Source organism: Pectinophora gossypiella, chromosome 23 (genome assembly GCF_024362695.1).
Source record: "Pectinophora gossypiella chromosome 23, ilPecGoss1.1, whole genome shotgun sequence".
Lineage (NCBI taxonomy): Eukaryota > Metazoa > Arthropoda > Insecta > Lepidoptera > Gelechiidae > Pectinophora > Pectinophora gossypiella.
The window spans coordinates 10,247,927-10,271,224 of NC_065426.1; the positions used below are offsets into that span (position 1 = coordinate 10,247,927).

The following is a 23,298-nucleotide window of genomic DNA, read 5'->3' on the forward strand; positions in this document are numbered from 1 at the left end:
ATAACCACGTTTACGAGTTGCGAAATAGAAACGTTTACAACTTTGATATCCCAGGCGAATAGACACGTTTAGTATGTACGCATATTAAAAATGTAATATTTTGTAGCAGGTCATTAACCTTCGGCACCTCAAGCAACATCAGGGTCGCACCAGGCTCGCCAGGCAAGTCTTACTCCTGGAAAGAGAAGGGGTATACCAGCTGCAGCGCTTCTTGTCTTAGCGGTGTACAGGTAAGAAGTTTTTTTTTTCTCTAGACTATCGTCCCACCCCGAACACATCATACAAAACACCTCGTTTTACACGGATAATACACATTGACGTTATCGTACACGCGCATCTGTGTGTGTGACGTCTGACGACCATACGATTGAATACTAAAGGAAGACCGAGGGGAGGTGAGGTAAACCTAGCGCAGCCGCTGGTGGGGAGCGGAGAGTTGCCGTTCTATACATACTAGTATTCCTCATGTTATCGTGTCCCACTGCTGAGCAAACGCCTCCCCTCTCGTCTCTTCTCATCGAAGGCATCCAGGTCGTGTTTCCATTTTCTAACCCAATCCTATTAAAATAATAACGCCATCTAAAATCATGCTATCTCTCTCAGGAGCTGATAATCCAATGCGTGAGAGACGAGGACGGCAAGAACGCATCTCCTTACATGTGCGATCCACTGACGAAGCCTGAGAACCGAGTGAGGACCTGCAACGACCACCCGTGTCCACCCCGGTCTGTACCATATTATCATCATTATTATTTTTCTACGTGGCATTCACTACTTAGCCAGGCAAATGGAGAGGTCTCTCACCCAAGCCCTAGAGTGCCCAGTTGGGCGTGAACCTCGGGAAATGTCGGCCTTAGAAGGTTTGAGGTTATATCTTCTTCTATCGTGTGGGTTGTGAGGTGAATTACTAACCCTATCAACCCTGGTGTCAGGGTTACTATTGAGCCACCAAAGGCCACTGACACGGCTCTTGTAACGTCTACATACTCACTCAAGTAAATAGTAGCCTGGAATGACTGTCTAACATGCCCTCCAAATAATAATAATAATAATAATTCAAATTCAAAGCACGCATCATCTTCTCTTTCCGACAATTTGGTGAACAGCCAGCAATGTCCTAACCAAACTGGGGATCTGGGGATTTCTTGAAATTATCCTCACCAGGATTCGTATCCCTCCGGATCGTCAGCCTAACACTCAACCATAAGTAGCTAAGGCCACAGAGGCTATGTTTATTTGTTTTAGGTAACATATAAGTTTTACATACTTGCAAAAATTTCTCATGTATAATTAATTCCTTCTCTGTGCAGGTGGAACTACACAGAGTTTTCACAGTGCACGAAATCTTGCGGCATCGGAATCCAGACGCGGGAAGTAACCTGCATTCATGAGGTAAAACTTATTTGGAACTGTTAATGCGGATTTAGTAGGAACCTACTAAGATGCTACCACTTTGAATCTTAAGTTCTTAACGCAAGATGCAATGTTATATGAAATTTCACGTAAGCAGGTACTTATTTTGAGACAAAGTTTTTGCGAATGTGGCAAGAGTTTCTCGCGCCGATTCTGATTGCATTATGAAAATACAACTTATACTTATCACTTATCTACTATTCTTAACGATTGCACAAAGAAAATAAACCAGTTTTATACCTATATAGTATAAAAAGTAAAAAATATGTTTAATTATGTACAAAGTGCGTGAATCTTGAAAAGACACAACCAGCAATCTACTACCAACTCATCCTTGATTGAAATTCCTTCTTCACCATAACAGTTTTGAAACGATAGTTTTGGAATAAACTTAAACTGCAAGCTAGCTGCAATTTTGCAATTCTTGCAATTTTTGTACGGTTGGTATATCTGCATCGAAACTGCAAATCAACTGGAATACAGTTCCATTTGTAGCTAACTTGCAGTTAAAATGAAGTCCGTAATAGCTCTAAGATTCTTAAATAATCCTGTACTAGATACTACAAGAAGTAAGAGAAGTAGTCTCTGCTTATCCCGGTGGGAAATAGGGGTGAGTTTATGTATGTATTTATGTAGATAGTACTGGCATTATTCCATTTTTCACAGGGTTCGCTTACCTAAATAGAAGTTTTGAGAGATCCGGTTTCTTACAGAAGCGAATGCCAATCTGACCTTCCAGTCCACGAACGGAAAACAGGCGAATACACATTAGATCTCCTCTGAAACGTATTTCTCGGGAACGTAGGTTTCATCAGATAGGTCACAAATGATTCTGATTTCACTTCTCTCGTGCAGGTAACAAGAGGCGGTACGAACACGGTGGTGGTCCCAAACAGCATGTGCCCCCAGCCACCTCCCCCGGACAGACAGTACTGCAACGTGCTGGATTGCCCCGTCCGCTGGCACTCCGGGGAATGGTCTAAGTGCTCCAAGACATGTGGTGGAGGAGTCAAGACTAGAGAGGTAAGAAGCCTATCATTTATTTTGTCCAGGGCGTTTAGCCAACTCGCAAACGATTATGATAATCATCATCTCCCTAGCATTATCCCGTTTTTCACATGGTCCGCTTATCTAACCTGAAGATTTGACAGATTCGTTTTTCATAGAAGCAACTGCCTATCTGACCTTTTAACTTCTATATAGGTGTCAATGCCATTTGCGGCTAGTATACAATAAGTCACGTCGAAAAATAAAAAAATATACAGTTTCTCTTGGACACGGCGCTTTCCCTTAAAAGGCAAATTCTACCTTAGTAACTTTATTATAGATCTGCTATAGATGGCTTCAACAAATTGGGCAGCACTGGAGGGCTCTCGTCCGATGACCCAAGTATCACATTTTTTACCAAGTAGCATTACCAGGTAATTGGGGAGCTAAGGGCTCTCACCCGGTACAAAATATCAGCCTAAGTACTTGGCGCTCTGCAGAGATACTGGAGCTATCAGACAAATAATTCCCAAATAACTCCACAGGTGGAATGCAAGCAAGTGATGGCTCAATCCCACGTGGTGGAGCGACCAGCCTCGCTATGCGGCTCCCCTCGTCCTGTCGCCACCAAACCGTGCAACTCTCGACCTTGTCTCCTTGACACCTCTTCGCCAGAAATATCGCTCGCTAACTCTTCTTATATTCAGCATGATCCGAAGAAAAAGAAGGTAAGTTTTTATACATTGCTAACAGTAACAGTATAGACAGAAAAAGTAATAAAGAATTAAAAAATAAAGGACGCCTCACACAGTAACAACACAAAATTAAATATTATACTTTTGTCATTGGAAATTCTCGTTGCCCAGGTAACAGTGAAGGTCGGTGGATCAGCGACGATATTTTACGGAACACAGGTGAAGATAAAGTGTCCCGTGAAGGGATACAACCGTACCAAGATCCAGTGGGCGAAGGATCACCAGATCATCACCAAATCGAAGAAGTATAAGATTTCTAAGAAGGTAAGTTATGGAGAGTACTAAGGTAATTTACATGAACATAATGATGATGCTTCACAATCGATTTCGACTACTTCAATCAATAGCAACCTGTGGGCTCACTGAAGGTTATCCGTCAAGAGCTTGGGTAGTCAGCTCTCTGGTAATATCCAAAAGCCATCCGCGTAGGACAACAGGGGGTTAAAAAGGCCACATCAAAGCAATTTATCTAAAAAAGCAATATTTAATGCTGCAATTTGACATTTGCGCACATAAAAGTAAGTGCGCAGTGCAAACTAATGTCAAAAAGCAATATTGCTTTTTAGACGAATTGCTTTGATGTGGCCTTTTTAACCCCCCAGGGCAGTTTCGATATAGTAACCAAGAGATGATGAACTAAGTAGGGGTTAAAAAAATCACATATTTTAAGCAATTCATCTAAAAAGCAATATCGCAATTGGACATATGCGTATATAAAAAAATAAAAGGCCACATCGGAGAAATTCATCTAAAAAGCAGTAATTATTGTAATTGGATATTTGCTTTAGTATAAAAGTAAGTGCGCAATGTCGACAAATGTCAAATAGCAATATAATATATTTTTTATGTGAATTAATTAATTGTGGCCTTTTTAGGAAATAATATTTCAGAAGTTGGAAATTGATAATACATACTTACAAGAAACTATGAAGAACTTGTTCATAACAAGAGCAATTTTGGAATTCTCATTGACAAAATTAGTTATCAAATCAAATCGAATAATTATACTTTATTGCACACAACATACAAAAAATTTTTACACAAATGGACGAAATATACAGCACAATCTGTATCAGTTATCTGTATTGGGCAACAAGTCGGCTTTAGTCGGTGCATCTCTAGTTTTTATAAATTCATGTATGTTTTCCATCAGGGCGCTCTCCGGATCACCTCTCTATCTCTCCGCGACCACGGCGTGTACACTTGCGTGGCTGGCAGGTCCAGCGCCAACCTCACGCTGCTGGTGAAGCCTCGCCCCGGGGAGTTTCCTTCCAGCGAGGAGATCGAGCGCCACAAACCGCTGGGGGACCCGTCGAGTCCACTTGCAGATAGGTTAGTTGTTTATTATCATTAGTCTACTTACAGCTGTGGACCTTTAGTTAGTGGGCTTTGTTTTCCGCATTTAGACTCTAACATGGCCTATTATCCGTGCTATTGTTGACTACGTAAGCCAACCTAATTTCTTCCAGAAGCTCAGAAGCCTGACCCCATTCCTTTGAGGATTTTTACCCGTCGTGCTGACACTCCCGTGCATTCCAGGATTACATGGGGGGCAGTTTCTTCTGCATCCATACAGCCTCTACAAAGTGGGTCCGTTATCGATACCCTTAGATGAGCTTTCATGATCCGAAGGTTCCGGATTCGAGTCCCGGTGGGGTCATTTCACAAAAATCACTTTGTGAGCCTTGGTTCAGTTATGACATTAGACCGATCACGCGATTGTCCGAAAGTAAGATGATCCATACTTCGGCACGTTAAGCCGTTGGTCCCGGTTACTACTTACTGACACAAGACGTCGTGAGGTTACATGAGTTAGACCTTAGGAGGATCAATACCCCCCCCCCCACACCCTGGCACCAGGGTTGATGAGTTGGTAATCCACCTTCATATCTCACACGATAGAGAAGATTAAGTGCTTGTTCTCCACAGCAGGGCGGACGGGCGCTATCGGCCTGTGATTGGCGCTCCGCCCTCCGACGACCAGTCGCACGAGCAGCGCCCGGGGGACTCCAGGAAGAGCTATAAGAGTCGCCAGAGGGGTAAGTTACATGATGATATCATGCTGCACTATCCCGCTATATTACATAATATTCAATATCTCCTATACTTAAAGGTTGCCTGGAAGAGATTGCTACTTAGCAATAAGGCCGCCTATTGTACTTATTTTATTTCTCTTTTGTTTTGTATTTTGTTTTTTCCTGTTTGTGCAATAAAGTATTTGTTATGTTATGTTATGATAAATTCATTCAGTAATTTCCCTTGCGGTTCATATAGACTAAATCCCATTATAATTTTATTTCTTAATTAAGTTGGGTTTGCTCTTGACTTCATTCTTCCACGAGGAGTCTTCTTCTCCTTCTAGATCGACGTTGGAACGAGCTAACCCAGAAAATGCCTATTCACCCGTGATTTAAATTCCTTGTCTGAATCTCAATTTACCTCAGTCCCAAAATGACTGAAATCCTATATGACTGATTTTCTCAATGCCCGTATTACAAAATGACTGCAAATCAAGGTACAGTCAAGCAGACATTGGACAGAAAAAAAATGTTAAAATGAACAAAATTTTATTAAAAAAGAACAAAATCTTATAAAACTATTTAATAAACGCTTCTGATAAATTCATTCGCTAAAGTAATGGCGGGCTAAAAAGATTACATTGAAGAAATAGATCTAAAAAGCAATATTGGTATTTGTTCTTTTATTGATATTGCTGGTGAGAATACGCAAATGTCAAATCACAACAGTATTTTTAGGATGAGCCTGTAGCAGAGTACAAACTCTGCACATACTGGCCTTTTTTTCTGACTGTCAATCATTTTAAATTTCGAAATTTTCATTCCATTTCCGCAATTTTTGGATTGTGATCATAAATAATTCATTGTATTTTCCATAGCATCGTTATAATTTTGTCTATTTTTGAAGTGCTAATTAATAAACTGTGTATTCCTGTTGGTGTTAATATTTTCGTCGTTATTTAGGTTATTACTCAGTAGCTATATGTTTGAAAAGCAACATTTCAATTTGACAATTGTCAACAAAGTTTACCATCGTAAAATCATGGAGCTGAAAATAATTTAAAAAAAAAACGTGAATTTTCCGAAAGTAAATTCCACTTGATATTTACTCAGAATCATCCCCCTCAGTATTCGCTACGATGCCACTAACACTCTGAATATACCTTTCCAGATAATCCGCTCAATAATTACCAAATAGTTTGTTGACAGGCTCACTCGTTTAGAGTACTTTATTCTCCGGTAGATATGATCACTTAGTCTTATAGCTCTAAAAAGACGTTTAAGAGAGTTGTTAGGCTTGAAAGAAACGGCTTAAGCTGTTTCATCCTTCTTATCCCGATTGTTTGCAGAGTTTTAGTCGCGAAGCCGAGACTTAATTTAGTGATGTGCTGCATTGCATAGGGTTGTTAAGTTACACCTTTAATGAGGGAATTTCCTGGCCATCATCATCAATTTAAGAGCCACGTTCTTGTCGGTGCAGCATTTTCCATGCTACTTTTTTAGGTGAAAATAGGGCAGTGGTTTCCCTCTTGCCTTCCACCCCGCAGTAATCTATCTGACGCGAGTGGTATGGCGCCCAGAGTAGTCTATTACAAATCCAAACTAGGACTCCTGTCCTCTGCCTCTGAATAGTACTGACAGTTACTGCTGCCCTCTGTCAGGTTCCAGCTTACAGTCCCTGTGACTTGCCCCTTCCGTCCTGCATTGCCGTACCGATGGCTCCCATCTTCGCCTCTGCAGCCGTTGAGACCTTCACCCGTATCCCTGGGCAAGTGTTCTACGCTATACTCTGTAGGTCTGGGTTCCTATTCGAACTCAGCCACCCGGCCACTCCGGCCTACTGAAATAAGAGGCGCCCACCCCCGCGGCATGAACGCGCCGAACAGGAATTGTCCCAGTGGGGGGCCGGGTTAATGGTCTTGTATGGAAAAAGGCCCTTTCCTGGCCACGTTCCATAAAATATAGATGACGCTTTATAACATTGCCTTCGCTTAACCTACAAATTTCATGGATTCCAGACTTGCATGCTAAGAAGACAGTCTTCCTGTCTAAACTTTTCATCATCATCTCTCCGTTCCGAATCCGTTTTCTACAAGGTCCACTTACTTAACCTGAAGATTTGACAGGTCCGGTTTTTTACAGAAGCGACTGTCTGACATTCCAACCCGCGAAGGGAAAACCAGCCCAATACAGGTTAGATCACATACCTCCGAAAATGCATTTCTCGGGAATTTGGGTTTCCTCACGATTAAGGATAACGGTGAAGGATAACTCCTTCACCGCTGAGCACGTGATAATAATTTATGATCCAAACATGAATTCGAAAACAAATAATATTTCTTTTAAGTATATGAGAATAAAATATCATAGACATTTTTATATTTTTGTCCGTGACCCGTAGTAGCGTAGAGTTTCGCGCGAATAAAGTCGCGGATAAAAGGTAGTTGAGAATATAGTCACATCTCTAGTCGTAACTAACTTGGTACAGAATTAATCTTGAAGATAAGACCCGAGACATTCGCGGTAGAGGAGCAAAACAATAATTATTTGCTTTAATTTGCCTTTGTTTGGAAATAATTTCGACTTTAAACGCATTAGAGCTGGTAAGGAAGGTATTTTGTTTGAAAATACCGGCTGTGACTTGCACCTGGTGTGATTGTACTAAAAACAATGGGAGATATTTTTCTTGTCGGAAATATGTTCTTGCTGCGCCGCAACGTAATAGGCTAGTTTCCAACTAGTCAAATCAATTACTTTTTACTAAACGTCAAAATACGATAATACTATGGAATTTGTATGAAAAAGCACACTATCACGTCAGACAAAAGCGTTTTTCTTTATTAAAATTCATAAAAAAACGTTAAATATTTAAAAAACAAAAATGTTTTTCGTTAGCTCTAGATCTGTCTTTATTTAGTAATCAGAATTTCATAATTTATCTTGAATCTATCCGAATTGGTGTACACCAATTCGCGTTGTTCGATTTACATCGATGGTTTTTACAATTTGTCATTTTACCTATTTTAAATTTGGGTTTTATGCATCTCAAGCACAATATTGGACTGAAAAATTTTCTACGGGATATTCCATTTGATATCAACTCAGAATATTTTTTTAAAGAACGTCTAGGGCCCTGTGCCGAGGTTTTTCTTGCAGTTTCTTTTCCCCGGCTATACAGGTGTGAGAAGCTGCAGTAGTTTTAGGCGGATGAGACGTTCGTTATGTAAAATTGACGATTCAAAGTGTGTTACATACTGAATAAAGATATTATTGAATTTGAATTGAATTTGAATAAAGTATTTATCATCAAGTTTTCTAAAGATTTCGTTACGATTTCACTAACACCCTGTACGGCAGTAGATTGTGACTTCCAATATGAGCATTATAATAGATCTGAGGTTCTGAGCTCTGAGTTAATATCAAATGGAATATTCCGTCGGGAAACTCATAAAAATGTTAGTGTTTTATAAATTATTTTCAGTTGCATACATTTGCGATGGAAAATTCCACGTAACTCAGAATCATGAGCTGACTCATCACCCTCAGTATTCAGTACGCTGTCAGTAACATCCCACACAAGTGCAACCTACTTACATAATAAATAAACAGAATATTAATTACAAAGCGATTTCATAAAATTCAAATTCAAAATTCAAAAATATTTATTTTTCAAAATTGGCTTACAAATGAGACCAATGTGTGTTTTAAATATACATACATACATAAATTCACGCCTATTTTCCACCGGAGTAGAGACTATGGCATTCCATTTGCTTCGATACTGACACATTTCTTTTGCTTCTTCCACATTCACCAATTAGTTTTACTTTATGCGCAAATGTCAGTGCAATATTGCTTATTTAGATGAACTGCTTTGATGTGGCCTGTGGATAATGCTAGGGAGACGATGGTATACATACATAAACTCGCGCCTATTTCTCACAAGGCTAAGCAGACTGGATTTTGGATTTGGATTTACTTCTGCATTTGCTTCGTTCCTGATACACTTCTCTTGCTTCCTCCACATTCATCAATCGTTTCATACACGCACGCCGGTTCAGAGTAGATCGTACTGAACGTTTTCTAAGGACATCTCCAATTTGGTCTATGTAAAGAAGTAATAGGATTACGAAAGCGGTATATAAATATGGTTGTTGGTTTGGCTGGCAGAGGAAGACCTAGAAGGAACGACTATTGAACGACATCTCAAACTGGCCATCTCATACGTCCTTCTAGGTCTTCCTCTGTCAGCCTTACCATCAACCTTCGCTTTATATACCGCTTTCGTAATCCTATTATCCTTGAGCCGCTCTACGTGTCCAAACCAACTTAACATTGAACTTACTTCTTCTTTCTTCTTCTGATGACTTTCTGGAGGTGGAGGCTTGGAGTTCTAAAATTCAGGGTATCCTAGTTTAGGCTCCAGCCTCTACAAATATTACCATGTATTTTTGTAGAGGAAATAAAGATTTGACTTACTTACTTGCTAACGTAAAATTTTGTTTTGAAAGAAAGAAAGAAAGAAAGTATTTATTATTAGAGGACGCCTCAGTAACAATACAAACACAGTAGGAGAAAAAAATATTACACAAAATCACAATTATTAACAAAAACGTAAAAGAAACAGAAAAATAATAATAAAATACAAAATATTGGTCGTAACAGTCATGTGGCGGTGGTGGATGTCCGTTTTAAAATATTTATACCTTTCTTTTCCTCAGGGAAGAACCCAGAGAAGGCTCGGGACCATCACGGCATCACGACGAGCACTAAAGCCTCTCCGAGCTACAACTCTCAGGCCAGAGATTTAGCTTATGACGAGAATGAGGTAAAACATCTTTATCATACTTTATATTGATCATAATATAAAATGATATTCAATGTTTGTTTGTGGTCTTTGAAAGTTTAAGGTGGATAAATTGTCTTTTAAACTTTGTGGTGAAAAATTATAATTATGCTGTTTATAAGTCATCACCATCATCATCAGCCCATTAACGTCCCCACTGCTGGGGCACGGGCCTTCCGTATGGATGGATAGGGAGATCGGGCCCAGTGCGGATTCATAGTTATTAACGACTGCTAATGCAGCCCGGACCAACGGCTTAACGTGCCTTCCGAAGCACGGAGGAGCTCGAGATGAAAACTTTTTTTATGGTCACAAATCCTATGACCGGCCTTTGCGAAAGTTGCTTAACTTCAACAATCGCAGACTGAGTGTGTTTACTGCTGCGCCAACGAGGTCCTCGCTGTTTATGAGTACTTACCATGAAATAACATCACGCCTGCACCCGCAAGGAGTAGGCAGAGGTGTATAGTTTACGAACCCACTCCTCGCCAGCTAGGAGGCGAGCCTATTGCCATGAACCGGGCACAAATCTTGGAAACCATGTGATATGAAATAATTTTCACATTAAGTCCGGAATGTGTTGTTAATTTCACTAACACTTTTGACTCGATGATCACAACCTATCACGTTGGTCTACCGGGGTTCGAACCGGCACTCCCCGTTTGAGAAACAAGCCGGTTAACCACAGGACCATAAACTGCCTACGTATATACGTCCCACTGCTGGGCACAGGCCTCCCCTCAATCAACCAGAGGGGGTATGGAGCATACTCCACCACGCTGCTCCACTGCGGGTTGGTAAAGGTGTTTTTACGGCTAATAGCCGGGACCAACGGCTTAACGTGCCCTCCGAAGCACGGAATCATCTTACTTTTTCGGACAATCAGGTGATTCAAGCCTGAAAAGTCCTTACCAAACAAAGGACAGTCTCACAAAGTGATTTCGACAATGTCCCCATCGGGAATCGAACCCGGACCTCCAGATCGTGAGCCTAACGCTCTAACCACTAGACCACGGAGGCTGTTAACAAATTATGATAAATTCGAATAAGACACATAAATTCTAACGTTGTAAGTTCGTTAAGCTTATTCATAATTCAAATATAATAAATTGTACATTTCAGAAGTGTTAATTATTATTCATAATGGAATTAATAGATATTAATTAAATTTATTATATGAATTTCAATAATTATCCGCATTGTAGACATGTTTATTTTTAAACAAGTGTTTTGTTAATGATAGTATTTCTTACCTCTATACCGACCGAATTCCCCAAAACCAAACCAAACCTTTTTGATTTTTTTATTTGATTTGATATCTGCCGTAGGTAATATTTACACGTATACCTTAAACGTGGCATTTTACCTATATTAGAGGTAGGTACAGAATTTCGAGACAATAGTGTACCGCCAACTAGAATTGGTTTATTTAGTTAGCCTAGATCCTGAAGATAGCTAGGTATTCTACAATGATAAATGGCGCCTTGTCTCTAACATTTAATGTCTTAAGATATGGTCGGAAATAAATGATGCTTCTAGCGTTGAAGCGTCTTTGGAAAATATTCATAGAATGTCCAGTAAATGTGAAAATTCTGTTTACTTTTTTTGCATATAAGTACTGGATGTTAGTGACCTCGTAACGAAAACTTTCACGGATGATTCAGACCAAGATTCTGGGTTGACATCAAGAGGAATTTTCCGTCGCAAATGTATGGAATTGAATATGATTAAAAAACAAAAAAAATCTCAAGTATTTCCTGACAGGAAAATCAGCTCGATATCAACTCAGAATCATGGTCTGTTTCATACCCATTAGTACTTGTTACGGTGTCATTAACACCCACTCGTACTTGTTGTGTACTTGAGTGGAATTTTCCATTGCAAAAGTATAGAATTGAAAATAATGTAAAAAAATCAAAAAATCATGAATTTTGCGACGGAAATGCCACTTGATATCAACTCAGAATCATGGTCTGAATCTTCCCCTCAGTATTCGTTACGATGTCACTAACACCCTGTACACTTAGATACGCTTTTTTAGTTATTCGTTTTAGAAAAATTTAAGTCACAAATAATACACTTCAGAACCACGATACGGACCCCGCCGGCGTGATCAACGATTTCCCTCATTCGACACTTATCGCTATCAATTATTTCAAATATTAGATGTCGCAAACGATGACCCTGAGCCGACGTCGCGCCCAACTGGCACCCTCAGGCCTGTTTTTTTAAAGGTGTATCGGATGAAAGCCCTCAGTGCTTCCCATTTGTTCGGCAAATTAGTTAATGCCATTTACGGCAAATGTAATGTAATGTAAAAAAAAAACAGACGCATAGACAACGAAGTGATCCTTCCTTTTTACCTTTCAATGTTCGGAACCCTAAAAAAAACAGACACAATAGTTAAAGAATGGAGTTTTAATTTTAAAAGAATATTCGGTCTTACGACTATAGATAAGTCCCACTGCTGGGCATAAACCTCCCCTCAATCAACCGGAGGGACGCTGCTCCACTACAGATTAGAATCATAAATGACATCCGAAAAAAATATTTCGGAATAGACAAGACGAAAACCTTTTATATTTTTATAATTGTATTTGTTATTCAAAGTTAGTAGGTACATCTAAAAATAATTTAATTTATTCTAACAGACTTTGTTCGGTAAAAATAGAATTAATTCAGTATATTATTTAATTTCACCTTCCATTGTAAAAAGAACGTGTAAGAAAATGTTATTTCTGTTTTTAAAATCGAATGTAACAAGTAGGTACTTTACTCGAACAATTTTAACACTTCACGTTAAGTAATTGTACACTTGGTACAAAGGACTGTAAGACTGTGGCAGACGAACTACTTTTTGGTCACCGACTTTTTGTCCAAAGTAGTTTTTTTTTGACATGACATAACATAACATGACGCCTTTATCGTCGAAGGGGATTGACATAGAAGTGTACAGCATATCCATATTGCGATTCACCGGGCGCAAATCTTGGAAACTCATTAAAATATCTTTTATATATATCTTTTATATCTATCTTCTTCCTCTTCTATCGTGTGGGTTGTGAGGTGGAGTACCAACCTTATCAACCCTGGTGTCAGCGTTACTATTGAGCCGCCAAAGGCCCCTGACATGGCTCATGTAACGACTACTTACTTACACCAGTACGTAGTAACCGGGACCAACGGCTTAACGTACCTTCCAAAGCACGGATCATCTTACTTTCGGACAATCTGGTGATCAGCCAGTAATGTCCTAACCAAACTAGGGACCACAAAGTAATTTTTGTGATATATCCCCACTGGAAATCGAATACGGTACCCAACGCTCAACAACTGAACCACGGAGGTCGTTATTATTTATCTATGATTCAAATATGAATTCAAAGTCGAATTCAGTGGTTTAACCTCTTAACGCTGAGATTTCCAGACACAATAGTTAAACAATGGGTTTTGGATTTTAAAAGAACATTCGGTCTTACGACTTTAAAGGCCGAGCTGGATTTGAACCAAGGACATCACGACGCGTTCTCGTTTCGATTCTTTACTAGACATGGATGCTGTTTTCGCGAAACAAACATAACATAAGCTCATGACTATATCCCAATCGGGGTAGACTGAGGTACATCCATCGCAAGATGAACTAAGTACCCACACTTCACCGAGCTTTCTGTTAGACCAAGGTGATAGGTGGTGAGCCGTATTGCCGTCTGTAACGGTCGACACAACTGATTTAGCCAAATGTGTTAACACGTTGACAGTCCAGTGACCCATATACGGGTCATGACGGACTAGCTCCATACGTCCGTGACCCATACATGGGTCACTAAGAAACGACCAACGCACTAAGGGCGGATACTCCACTTGGATCCCGGGTAACTTAGCAATGGCTGAAGTAATATGCGGGAGTTACAAGGAAGTCTAAACATTTTGTATGGGGACTGTCAACGTGTTAAACAAACGTTTTTACCTACTTCAATTTTGACGCAACAAAATGTTCAGTCGCAAAATCGATCGTGTGCCTGGTACCTAAGAAATAAGCGTTCGAGATTAATTTCCTGTAGACGTTTTCGCGATCCAATCTTTTCCAAGTAATATTTCATACAACATAGTGTGAGCGGTGTAAGCTCGCTTGAGTCTCATATTTCGCACGTGAAATCCAAAACTGTTACTCAAACAACTTACTTTCGAATCCGTGATAACCCTGTCCTGTACAGTCATGAGCAATATTATGTACACACTTTAGAACCCTGTCGCACTATCATATTTGACATTTAATGAGACTTATGGTTTAATTTGTCAAAAAAGTTAATGCGACATGGTTTCAAACTCTCGTGAAAACTCGTGACCGTAATGCCACGGGTTCGAATCCCGACTCGGGATTTTTATATATTTTTTTTTATACTTATACTGAAGTCCACTTTATAAGTTTGAAACACATAATAACGGGTTCTTACCTCGTTTAAATCAGGGATATCAGACTCCCGATATTTCGACACTGTTGCAAGTGCCATGATCACGCGATGACTGATGAGATTGGAGTGGAGTAGGTAGATCCATAATTTTCTACGGGCAGACATATCTGTCTACCCTCTTTCTTTGCCGCTTGTTTATGTTTGTGTACAGTGTCGAAATATCGGGAGTCTCATATCCCTGATTTAAACGCGGTAAGAACCCGTTATTATGTGTTTTAATTATGATAATAACCGCGTAAACCTAAAACAATTTACGAGTATAAGTTTGAATTCATGTTTGGATCATAAGATAATTGATATCACGTAGTTTCCAAAATTTGTGCCCTGTTGGTGTATATACTACACACATCTACCCTTTTCGGGATGAGCCGTGGTAGCCCAGTTGGTAGAACGCTTGCCTCTCACTTTGAGGTCGCCGGTTCGAATCCAGCACAAGCCTAAACCAATGATCGTCGAATTTATTTTCGAATTCATTTTTGGATCATAAATGATTATCACGTGCTCAGCGGTGAAGGAAAACCCACATTCCCGAGAAATGCATTTTCGGAGGTATGTGACCTAACCTGTATTGGGCTGGTTTTCCCTTCGTGGTTTGGAAAGTCAGACAGGCAGCCGCTTCTGTAAAAAACCGGACCTGTCAAATCTTCAGGTTACGTAAGCGGACCCTGTGAAAAATCGGGATAATGCTAGATGATCTACCCCTTTCGGGATACAGGCGTGATGTTATGTATTAATACAGTGAAGAAAAATCGACCTTCTTCTATTTTCTGTTTAAGATGAAGTTACATTATAATATGGCAATGATACAGTTTTGGATTTCATACGCGATTTGGTATCTAAAGTATGGAGGCGGTGATGCAGAAAATATGCACGGCCCCTCCGGCTAAAATTGAGTTGGAGAATCGATAACTGTGTCTGGGTGTGAACTTGTAACGTCTAGGTAGACTGTTTGAGAGAACTTTCTGTATATCGTTATTCCACACCCCGGACACTTCATACAAACAACCTCGTTTTACACAGACACTACACATTGACATTATCAACACGCGCGACTGTGTGTGTGACGTGTGAGGGCTGCCAATAACTAATTTAACCGCCATTACTTACTTAGGTAGATAGGCTACTTACGAAAGATGCTTTTATAATAATCAGTTAATATTTATTTATTTATTTACCACACAAATCACAGACAAGAAATTTTGAACAATGAAGGTTCACTATATAAATAAATAGCCTTTATACTCGACTTAATAAATAACTGAATTAATTACATTCACATTATTTTTACATTAAGCACTTAGCCTGTGTTTAATTTTATTGCAAATAAAATAATATGTTTTGATGAACAATCACGAGTCAGTTCGAATCAGACGAAAGAACATTGCAACAGTGTTGAAATATATCATATCCCTGATATTAACGCGGTAAGAACGCGATATTATGTATCTTAAATATAATAAAAAAAACAGCCTATATACGTCCCACTGCTGGGCACAGGTCTCTCCTCAATCAACCGGAGGGGGTATGGTGCATACTCCACCACGCTGCTCCACTGCGGGTTGGTGGAGGTGTTTTTACGGCTAATAGCCGGGACCAACGGCTTAACGTGCCCTCCGAAGCACGGAATCATCTTACTTTTTCGGATAATCAGGTGATTCAAGCCTGAAAAGTCCTTACCAAACAAAGGACAGTCTCTCAAAGTGATTTCAACAATGTCCACATCGGGAATCGAACCCGGACCTCCAGATCGTGAGTCTAACGCTCTAACCACTAGACCACGGAGGCTGTTAAATATATTAGTAATTAAATTCTAAGCTCATGGCATTATAAAATCACAACATAGATAACAGAGTGAGATAAGCAGCAGTTTCAGGAAAATTAGTCCACCGCTCAATAGTAAACTGTGGCAATAAAATTTACAGCTCATTTTATAGCGTCGATAAAATTGCTATCGCAAAATTTACTAACGATGATGACTCTGACTTGGATTCATTTGCTTAAGGATCTCTGCTACCTGATTACCTACTTTCGGTACAAAAAGAGGAACTGACTTCTTCTTATTCTATAGCCTCGTTATAAGATGTATTTAATCAGAACTTTTATGTTCATATGTAACAGCCTCCGTGGTCTAGTGGTTAGAGCGTTAGGCTCACGATCTGGAGGTCCGGGTTCGATTCCCGATGGGGACATTGTCGAAATCACTTTGTGAGACTGTCCTTTGTTTGGTAAGGACTTTTCAGGCTTGAATCACCTGATTGTCCGAAAAAGTAAGATGATTCCGTGCTTCGGAGGGCACGTTAAGCCGTTGGTCCCGGCTATTAGCCGTAAAAACACCTCCACCAACCCGCATTGCAGCAGCGTGGTGGAGTATGCTCCATACCCCCTCCGGTTGATTGAGGGGAGGCCTGTGCCCAGCAGTGGGACGTATATAGGCAGTTTATATTTATATATAGGCGTTTATGTTTGTAAGAAAACCAAAATTAATTTACATAATATAACACAAGCTTGCGACTATATCCCAATTGGACAGTCTAAGGTTCATTCATCCCACACCTCACCGAGTATTCTCTGAAATGATTTCACTTCTTCTATCGTGTAGGTTGTGACGTAGAGTACCTCATCAACCCTGGTGTCAGGGTTACTATTGAGCCGCCAAAGGTCCCTGGCATGGCTCATGTAAAGACTACTTACATCAGTAAGTAGTAACCGGGACCAACGGCTTAACGTGCCTTCCGAAGCACGGATCATCTTACTTTCGGACAATCAGGTGATTAGCCTGCAATGTCCTAACCAAACTAGAGACCACAAAGTATTTTTTGTGATATGTCCCCACCGAGTATCGAACTCAGGACCTCAGATCGTGAGCTCAACGCTCAACCACTGGACCACATAGGTCGTTTGATGATTTTACTATGTCATAAAATAACTAACACTAACAGACAAAGTCCACGCGGTTAGGTTACGCTTCTGTAAATACCGCCAAAAAACAGAAGGATAAATCAACATTCTAGGAAAGGGTTCGTTTAACTCTATTTCTATCTTGACATGGAAATAGAAATCCTGTTATAAGCTAAATTTTCAGCCACTCAAAATCGTAAGGGTTTTCATTTTGTTAGAAACTGAAGTTACACTATTAGAGTTGATCATCCAAACTCACAAACTGACAGCGAAATCACGAACTAAACCACAGATATAGACCACAAAGACAATTCATCCACCAAACATCTAACCAACTTTATGGAACCTAACACCGTTTGTCGCTTGCACGCTGCTTGGATGAAGGACACCGCCGTCTCTTCCAAGATGCTTCCACCTAAGTCCAACAGCGCCTCCCGTCTGATGCCCTGCCTCCATTACCTAGTATTGCAAGTCCAGGTGAGGAGTTACCAGAATAGAGAATGCTGGGAGCGGCGGATATGATAAATATTGATCGGTTAAAAGCCCAAAAGTTGACGCGAAATATGCTCGTTCTTTTGACACAGAGTACTTTTACATCTTAAAGAGCTAAACTCGTATCTCCAGCTTATATGATTTTGGAAAAGAATATGATTGCTCTGTGGCATGAACAGAATTGTATTTCACGTCCTAAGGGCGACGATCTAACGCATATAATAAATAGTTCAAATTTGTAACCAGTGCGATATATACATTACGTCAAAAGGGGTTGCTCATTGCCGATTCACAGGGAATATGACGCTAGAAAGATAATACTGAATTTCGAGCTGTGACAATTTCATCAAAAGTTTTATCTCAACCTTCGATCTATGAACTTTCTATTGTTTGCGTTAGGTCTAAAAAGGCTGTTGACAGCAAGTCAAGATTTCGGGTGGGAACGATTGTCTAATCAGTATTATATAATCTTTTGGCATTTTAAATTTGGTCTTGGTTTGAATGCATTTGGTTGGCATGTTCTTTTGGTTTTATTTCAGGTGCTCTTAAATGTTCTTATCGAATTGAATTAATTGTATCCCTGGTTTCAACTTCATATCCTTGAGTTTGTAAATACCCTTCAAGTCATTCTCATAATATATGATACTTTCCACTAACATTGGTTTTATATATTTAAATTTTGATTGTTCATTGTATGTTTTTATCATCCTACAATTATGATTCATCAATATAAAAATTCATGATTTTTTCAAATGTTAATATCGCCTACATTAGCTACACAAGATATTACGCAATTTTGAGCACATATAATTGATATGTTCAGTCTTTTTGGAATTTTCAGACCACTGGGAACTCTAGAGGCCAAAGGATGGTTGACCCAATAATCATGTATCAAAACTACGGAACGAATACAAGAACAAAAGTTATAAATTTAGAAGACAAGCAAATTGTGTTCCCAGAAGATGATGATTCGGATATAATTATAGTGAATGAAGATTATAATAAGAACACTATTGAAGATGGAACTGTGGAACGTTTAAAAGAAGACTATGGCGATACTGATGAGTCTACGGAAATCAGGTAAGATGATTCACGTTAGAAAACGAAAGTATTTTAAAACAAACGAAATAATCAGTACAAATATTAAGAGTAATTTTTAAGATCAAACAGCAAAGCACTTGAATCACAGATTACTTTATACTTAGTTATTACGAAGCTTGAAGATCATAAAGGTAGTAGATACCACCTATACAGCAAACAAAGTGACATGCATTTTAGTCGTTGGGGACCTTAATACAATATCTATAATAAGAACTTTAATTTTGATCTTCTCTACACTGTAATATCGAAAAATTTATCTCAAATCTCTATTTGTTTAACAATCAATGTTGTTTTCTAATAGCAACTTCTAAAATGATAATTTCTCAATCAATCAGAATTATTAATTCAACGTAATATGTGTAACTTGTTGAAGGTCAATTTAACATTTTTGAATCTACGTCATTTCGAAATGTGTTATGGCTGAGGAGAAGAAATGACAAGATACTCCAACAGCAACACATTTTCAATTGTCAATTGTTTTTGTTCTCAGCTTGGTAGTAGCATCAGACGCGATCGAATACGAGTGGAAGACCACAGACTGGTCGCCGTGCAGCGCGCTCTGTGGACAAGTGGGGCATCAGGTCAGAGGAGCTGTTTGTCAGGTAAGTGGACACAAAGAGAAAGTAAAAAAATAGAAATAGAGAGATAGGATTACGAAAACGGTATATAAGGCGAAGGTTAGGGCAGAGGAAGGTTAGGACTTAGAAGGATGTACATTGACTAAATTGGAGATGTCATTAGAAAAGGTTTAATACGATCTACTCTGAACCGGCGTGCGAGTATAAAACGATTGATGAATTGATTGAATGTGCAGGAAGCAAGAGAAGTGTGACAGGATAGAAGCAAATGGAATTCCATAGTCTATGTTTACTCCGGTGGGAAATACGTGTGAGTTTATATATGTGTAACCACAAAGAGAGAGGATCAAGAATTCCTAACTGGGATGGTATTTGAATCTTTTGTCGAAATTTAATTTTTAACCAGTACGTCAAGATCGCGTTAGATCTAAAAAATAAAAAAGCTATTTGGGTACCTAAATAAGAACTTTGTCACTAGTAATTTCGAAAAAGTTTCTTTGAAAGTACAAATAAATCTATCAACGTAATTACCTAACTCATTATATAAACACAAACTTCTTCTTTAATTAGAAGTTGTAAAGAGATATTTTCAAGTGCTCTATTGAACTTTAATAATATTATGTATTTATCAAGTTTTGACCTTTTCAACCTCTAGAACAAATTGTAAGCGTCCTTCCAACTGAGCTATTCATTCTGACCCCAAGGTCACGATATAATAAAACTTTCCATCTCAAGAAGTCCATTCTTTCATTTCGCCTAACTAGATTTTATAAATTAGGTATTTCGTACAAGCACTAACTGGGACTAATTACACAATTTGTTCGGCTAAAGAGAATACCAAGATTTTCTCAGTCGTTTCAGTCTAGCTTTTCTCTGGATGTATCTGTAGTTTCTACGTTAAATGCTGGAATTTATCTTTCTTTAGTTTGATTCTCAAGAGGTTGTTGTCTACTTGTGTTTGCGGATTAGAAACGAGTAACGAAATTATGTGAATAAATACGGATAATAGATAGACATTCATTTACAAAATTTCACAGTATAATTAGACATTTTTTGTAATCTTTAGATCTGGGGGGTTAAAATGGCCACATCGAAGCAATTCATCTAAGAAAACAATATTTCAATTTGTCATTTGCGCATATAAAAGTAAGTGCGCAATGCAAACAAATGTCAAATAGCAATATTGCTTTCTTAGATGAATTGCTTCGATGTGGCCATTTTAACCCCCCTGTGTTTATTTAGTAAGTAATCAGAATTTAAAGATTTATCTTCGACCGAAAAACTACCCAGTTGTACGGTCATGAGCATGTATACACTTTGGTACCATGTCACATCAACTTTTTTGACAAATTGAACTGTCAGTCTCACTAAATGTCAAATATGTTAGTGCGACAGAGTCCTAAAGTGGATACATTATATTGCTCATGTTTCCATGATCAGCACAAGAAGAACAACAAGACGACGACAGTGGAGACAGAGGAGTGTCTTACAAGAGGCGCGGCTCCACCGAACGTGTTGAGGGAGTGCTTCGGTCGCAGCTGCGCGAGCTGGCGCGCTGGTGGTTGGTCACCAGTCAGGTGTCTTGCTAGTGGTGCTGGTAAGATCCTATTTGTCCAGCCAGTTAGTTTGTCCGGCCATGTAGTTAATGCCATCTGTGGCAAATCTACAATAAGTCACGGCAAAAAAAAAAAGTAAGATCCCAGTGACTCTAGTTAGTAGTGATCATGGCACTTGCAACAGTGTTGAAATATCGGGAGTCTCATGAACGGCCTCCGTGGTCCAGTGGTTGAGTTAGGCTCACGATCCGGAGGTCCCGGGTTCAAATCCCGGTGGGGAAATATCACAAAAATTACTTTGTGATCCCTAGTTTGGTTAGGACATTACAGGCAGGCAGGAAAGTAAGTTGATCCGTGTTTCGGAAGGTACGTTAAGCCGTTGGTCCCGGTTAGTACTTTCTGATGTAAGTAAGTAGTCGTTACATGGGTCATGTCAGGGGCCTTTGGCAGCTCAGTAGTAACCCTGACACCAGGGTTGATTAGGTTGGTAACCCACACGAGAGAAGAAGAAGGGAGTCTCACATCCCTGATTAACGCGGTAAGAACCCGGTATTATGTGTTTTAATTATAATAAGGGACTTTCCGGGCTACGTACCCCAAAAACAATATAGATGGCTCTTTGCTCCGGTACAAAATTTCTCCTCCGGTAATAATAGCAAACAAAATAATTCATTGATCAAAAAAAATATAACAAAAAATATTCATTGACGATTCAAAGTGTAATTTTTGAATTTGAATTACAGCTTAGCGCCATCTCCATACTCAATAGCAATTCTTATCTGACAACAGCAGTGACCCGTCGCCGCGTGGACTGCGTCAGCGCAAATGGGACCGTCCTTCTCGACTCCTCCTGTGACTACAGTACCAAGCCTGAGAAGACCAAGCGAGAGCCCCGACCATGCAAACCTGCCTGGGCCGTCGGCCCTTGGAGTAAGGTTAGTGGAATGAAGGTCAATGCCGAGGTTATCTTGCAGCTTCTTTCCCCGGCTATACAGGTTGTGAGAAGCTGCAGTAGTTTTAGGCGGATGAGGTGTTCGTTATGTAAAAAATGACGATTACAAATGTAATATGTTATTTACTGAATAAATATATTTTTGAATTGAATTGAATTATATCGAATCGAATCGAATCTAATCGAATTTGAATTGAATTATTAAAGTCCTAAGAGCGAATGGCCTGTTAAAAACCAGGGACAGGCCTTTGGAGGTAAACCTTCTATGATGTTTTCAGTAAATTCGAAAGCTCTAGCCCTCTACTCACTTAGTTCATCTTGCGATAGACGTTTCACCTCAGACCACCAATGAGGATACAGCCGTGACCTCATGTATGTTGTGTTATTAAGTGTCCACATCTTGCCTTGACCATAGAATAAGGAATAATACTTATAGAACGGCAACTCTCCGCTCCCCACCAGCGGCTGAGCTAGGTTTACCTCACCCCGCTCGGTCTTATTTTAGTCTTCAATCGTATGGGCGTCAGACGTCACACACACAGATGCGCGTGTACGATAACGTCAATGTGTAGTGTCTGTGTTAAACGAGGTGTTTTGTATGAACTGTCCGGGGTGTGCCGTGTGTGCGTGTATACTCAGTCATTTTGCATTTCCCCCCCTCCTGTATAGTGCATAGGTCCGTGCGGCAGCGGCGGGCGCCAACACCGCGTGCTGCGTTGCGTGTGGCGCGGAGCCGCGGGCGCGGGCCGGCGGCGGCGGCGCGAGCGCAGCGCGGGCGCGGCCTGCGAGGGGCTGCGGCGCCCGCCCGTCGCGCGCGGCTGCACAGCCACTGGCTGTGTTGGTAAAGGTACGTATCAGCGAGGTTTGTACGACAATAGGCGCAGCCAATGATATCTACGTACCGAAGGCCTTGATATAATTCGCACCATGGCGCGGAACGGTTGCGTTGCTATGCCGCGAAGGGCAGGCTTGATAAGGTTAAGGTATACCTACGGATAAGCATCCCAATCAAGTCCCGTCAAATAGACTCTATATCGGAATGAAACACAGTAGCGTGTATTGTTCGCGAAATTGGCTATAATTGGCTTATGTAACAGTCTAATTCCTCATGTAACTTTTATTTTATTTAATGTTTTATTATATAAGCTGTTGGTGTACCTTTTTTATAAATAAATAAAATAAATTACAATAAAACCTTTACAAAGAGACTGACACAAAGAAAACAATTTC

At 39.8% G+C, this 23,298-nt stretch overlaps 1 protein-coding gene across 2 annotated transcripts in view; it reads left to right on the forward strand.

The window, feature by feature from the left end:
- Positions 1-23,298, forward strand: part of LOC126377507 (protein madd-4) — a 99,923-nt gene that overhangs the window by 70,004 nt on the left and 6,621 nt on the right. The window contains exons 10-24 of one of the 2 annotated variants that reach the window (XM_050025253.1): positions 110-230; positions 604-725; positions 1,311-1,392; positions 2,269-2,436; positions 2,946-3,128; positions 3,267-3,419; positions 4,309-4,487; positions 5,085-5,194; positions 9,895-10,001; positions 17,774-17,866; positions 18,705-18,961; positions 19,473-19,584; positions 21,001-21,157; positions 21,906-22,051; positions 22,738-22,915. In XM_050025253.1, the coding sequence (XP_049881210.1) occupies positions 110-230; positions 604-725; positions 1,311-1,392; positions 2,269-2,436; positions 2,946-3,128; positions 3,267-3,419; positions 4,309-4,487; positions 5,085-5,194; positions 9,895-10,001; positions 17,774-17,866; positions 18,705-18,961; positions 19,473-19,584; positions 21,001-21,157; positions 21,906-22,051; positions 22,738-22,915 (2,168 nt within the window). Of the gene's footprint in view, positions 1-106; positions 231-603; positions 726-1,310; positions 1,393-2,268; positions 2,437-2,945; positions 3,129-3,266; positions 3,420-4,308; positions 4,488-5,084; positions 5,195-9,894; positions 10,002-17,773; positions 17,867-18,704; positions 18,962-19,472; positions 19,585-21,000; positions 21,158-21,905; positions 22,052-22,737; positions 22,916-23,298 lie in introns of both variants that reach the window. The other variant, XM_050025254.1, reaches the window with a different exon arrangement.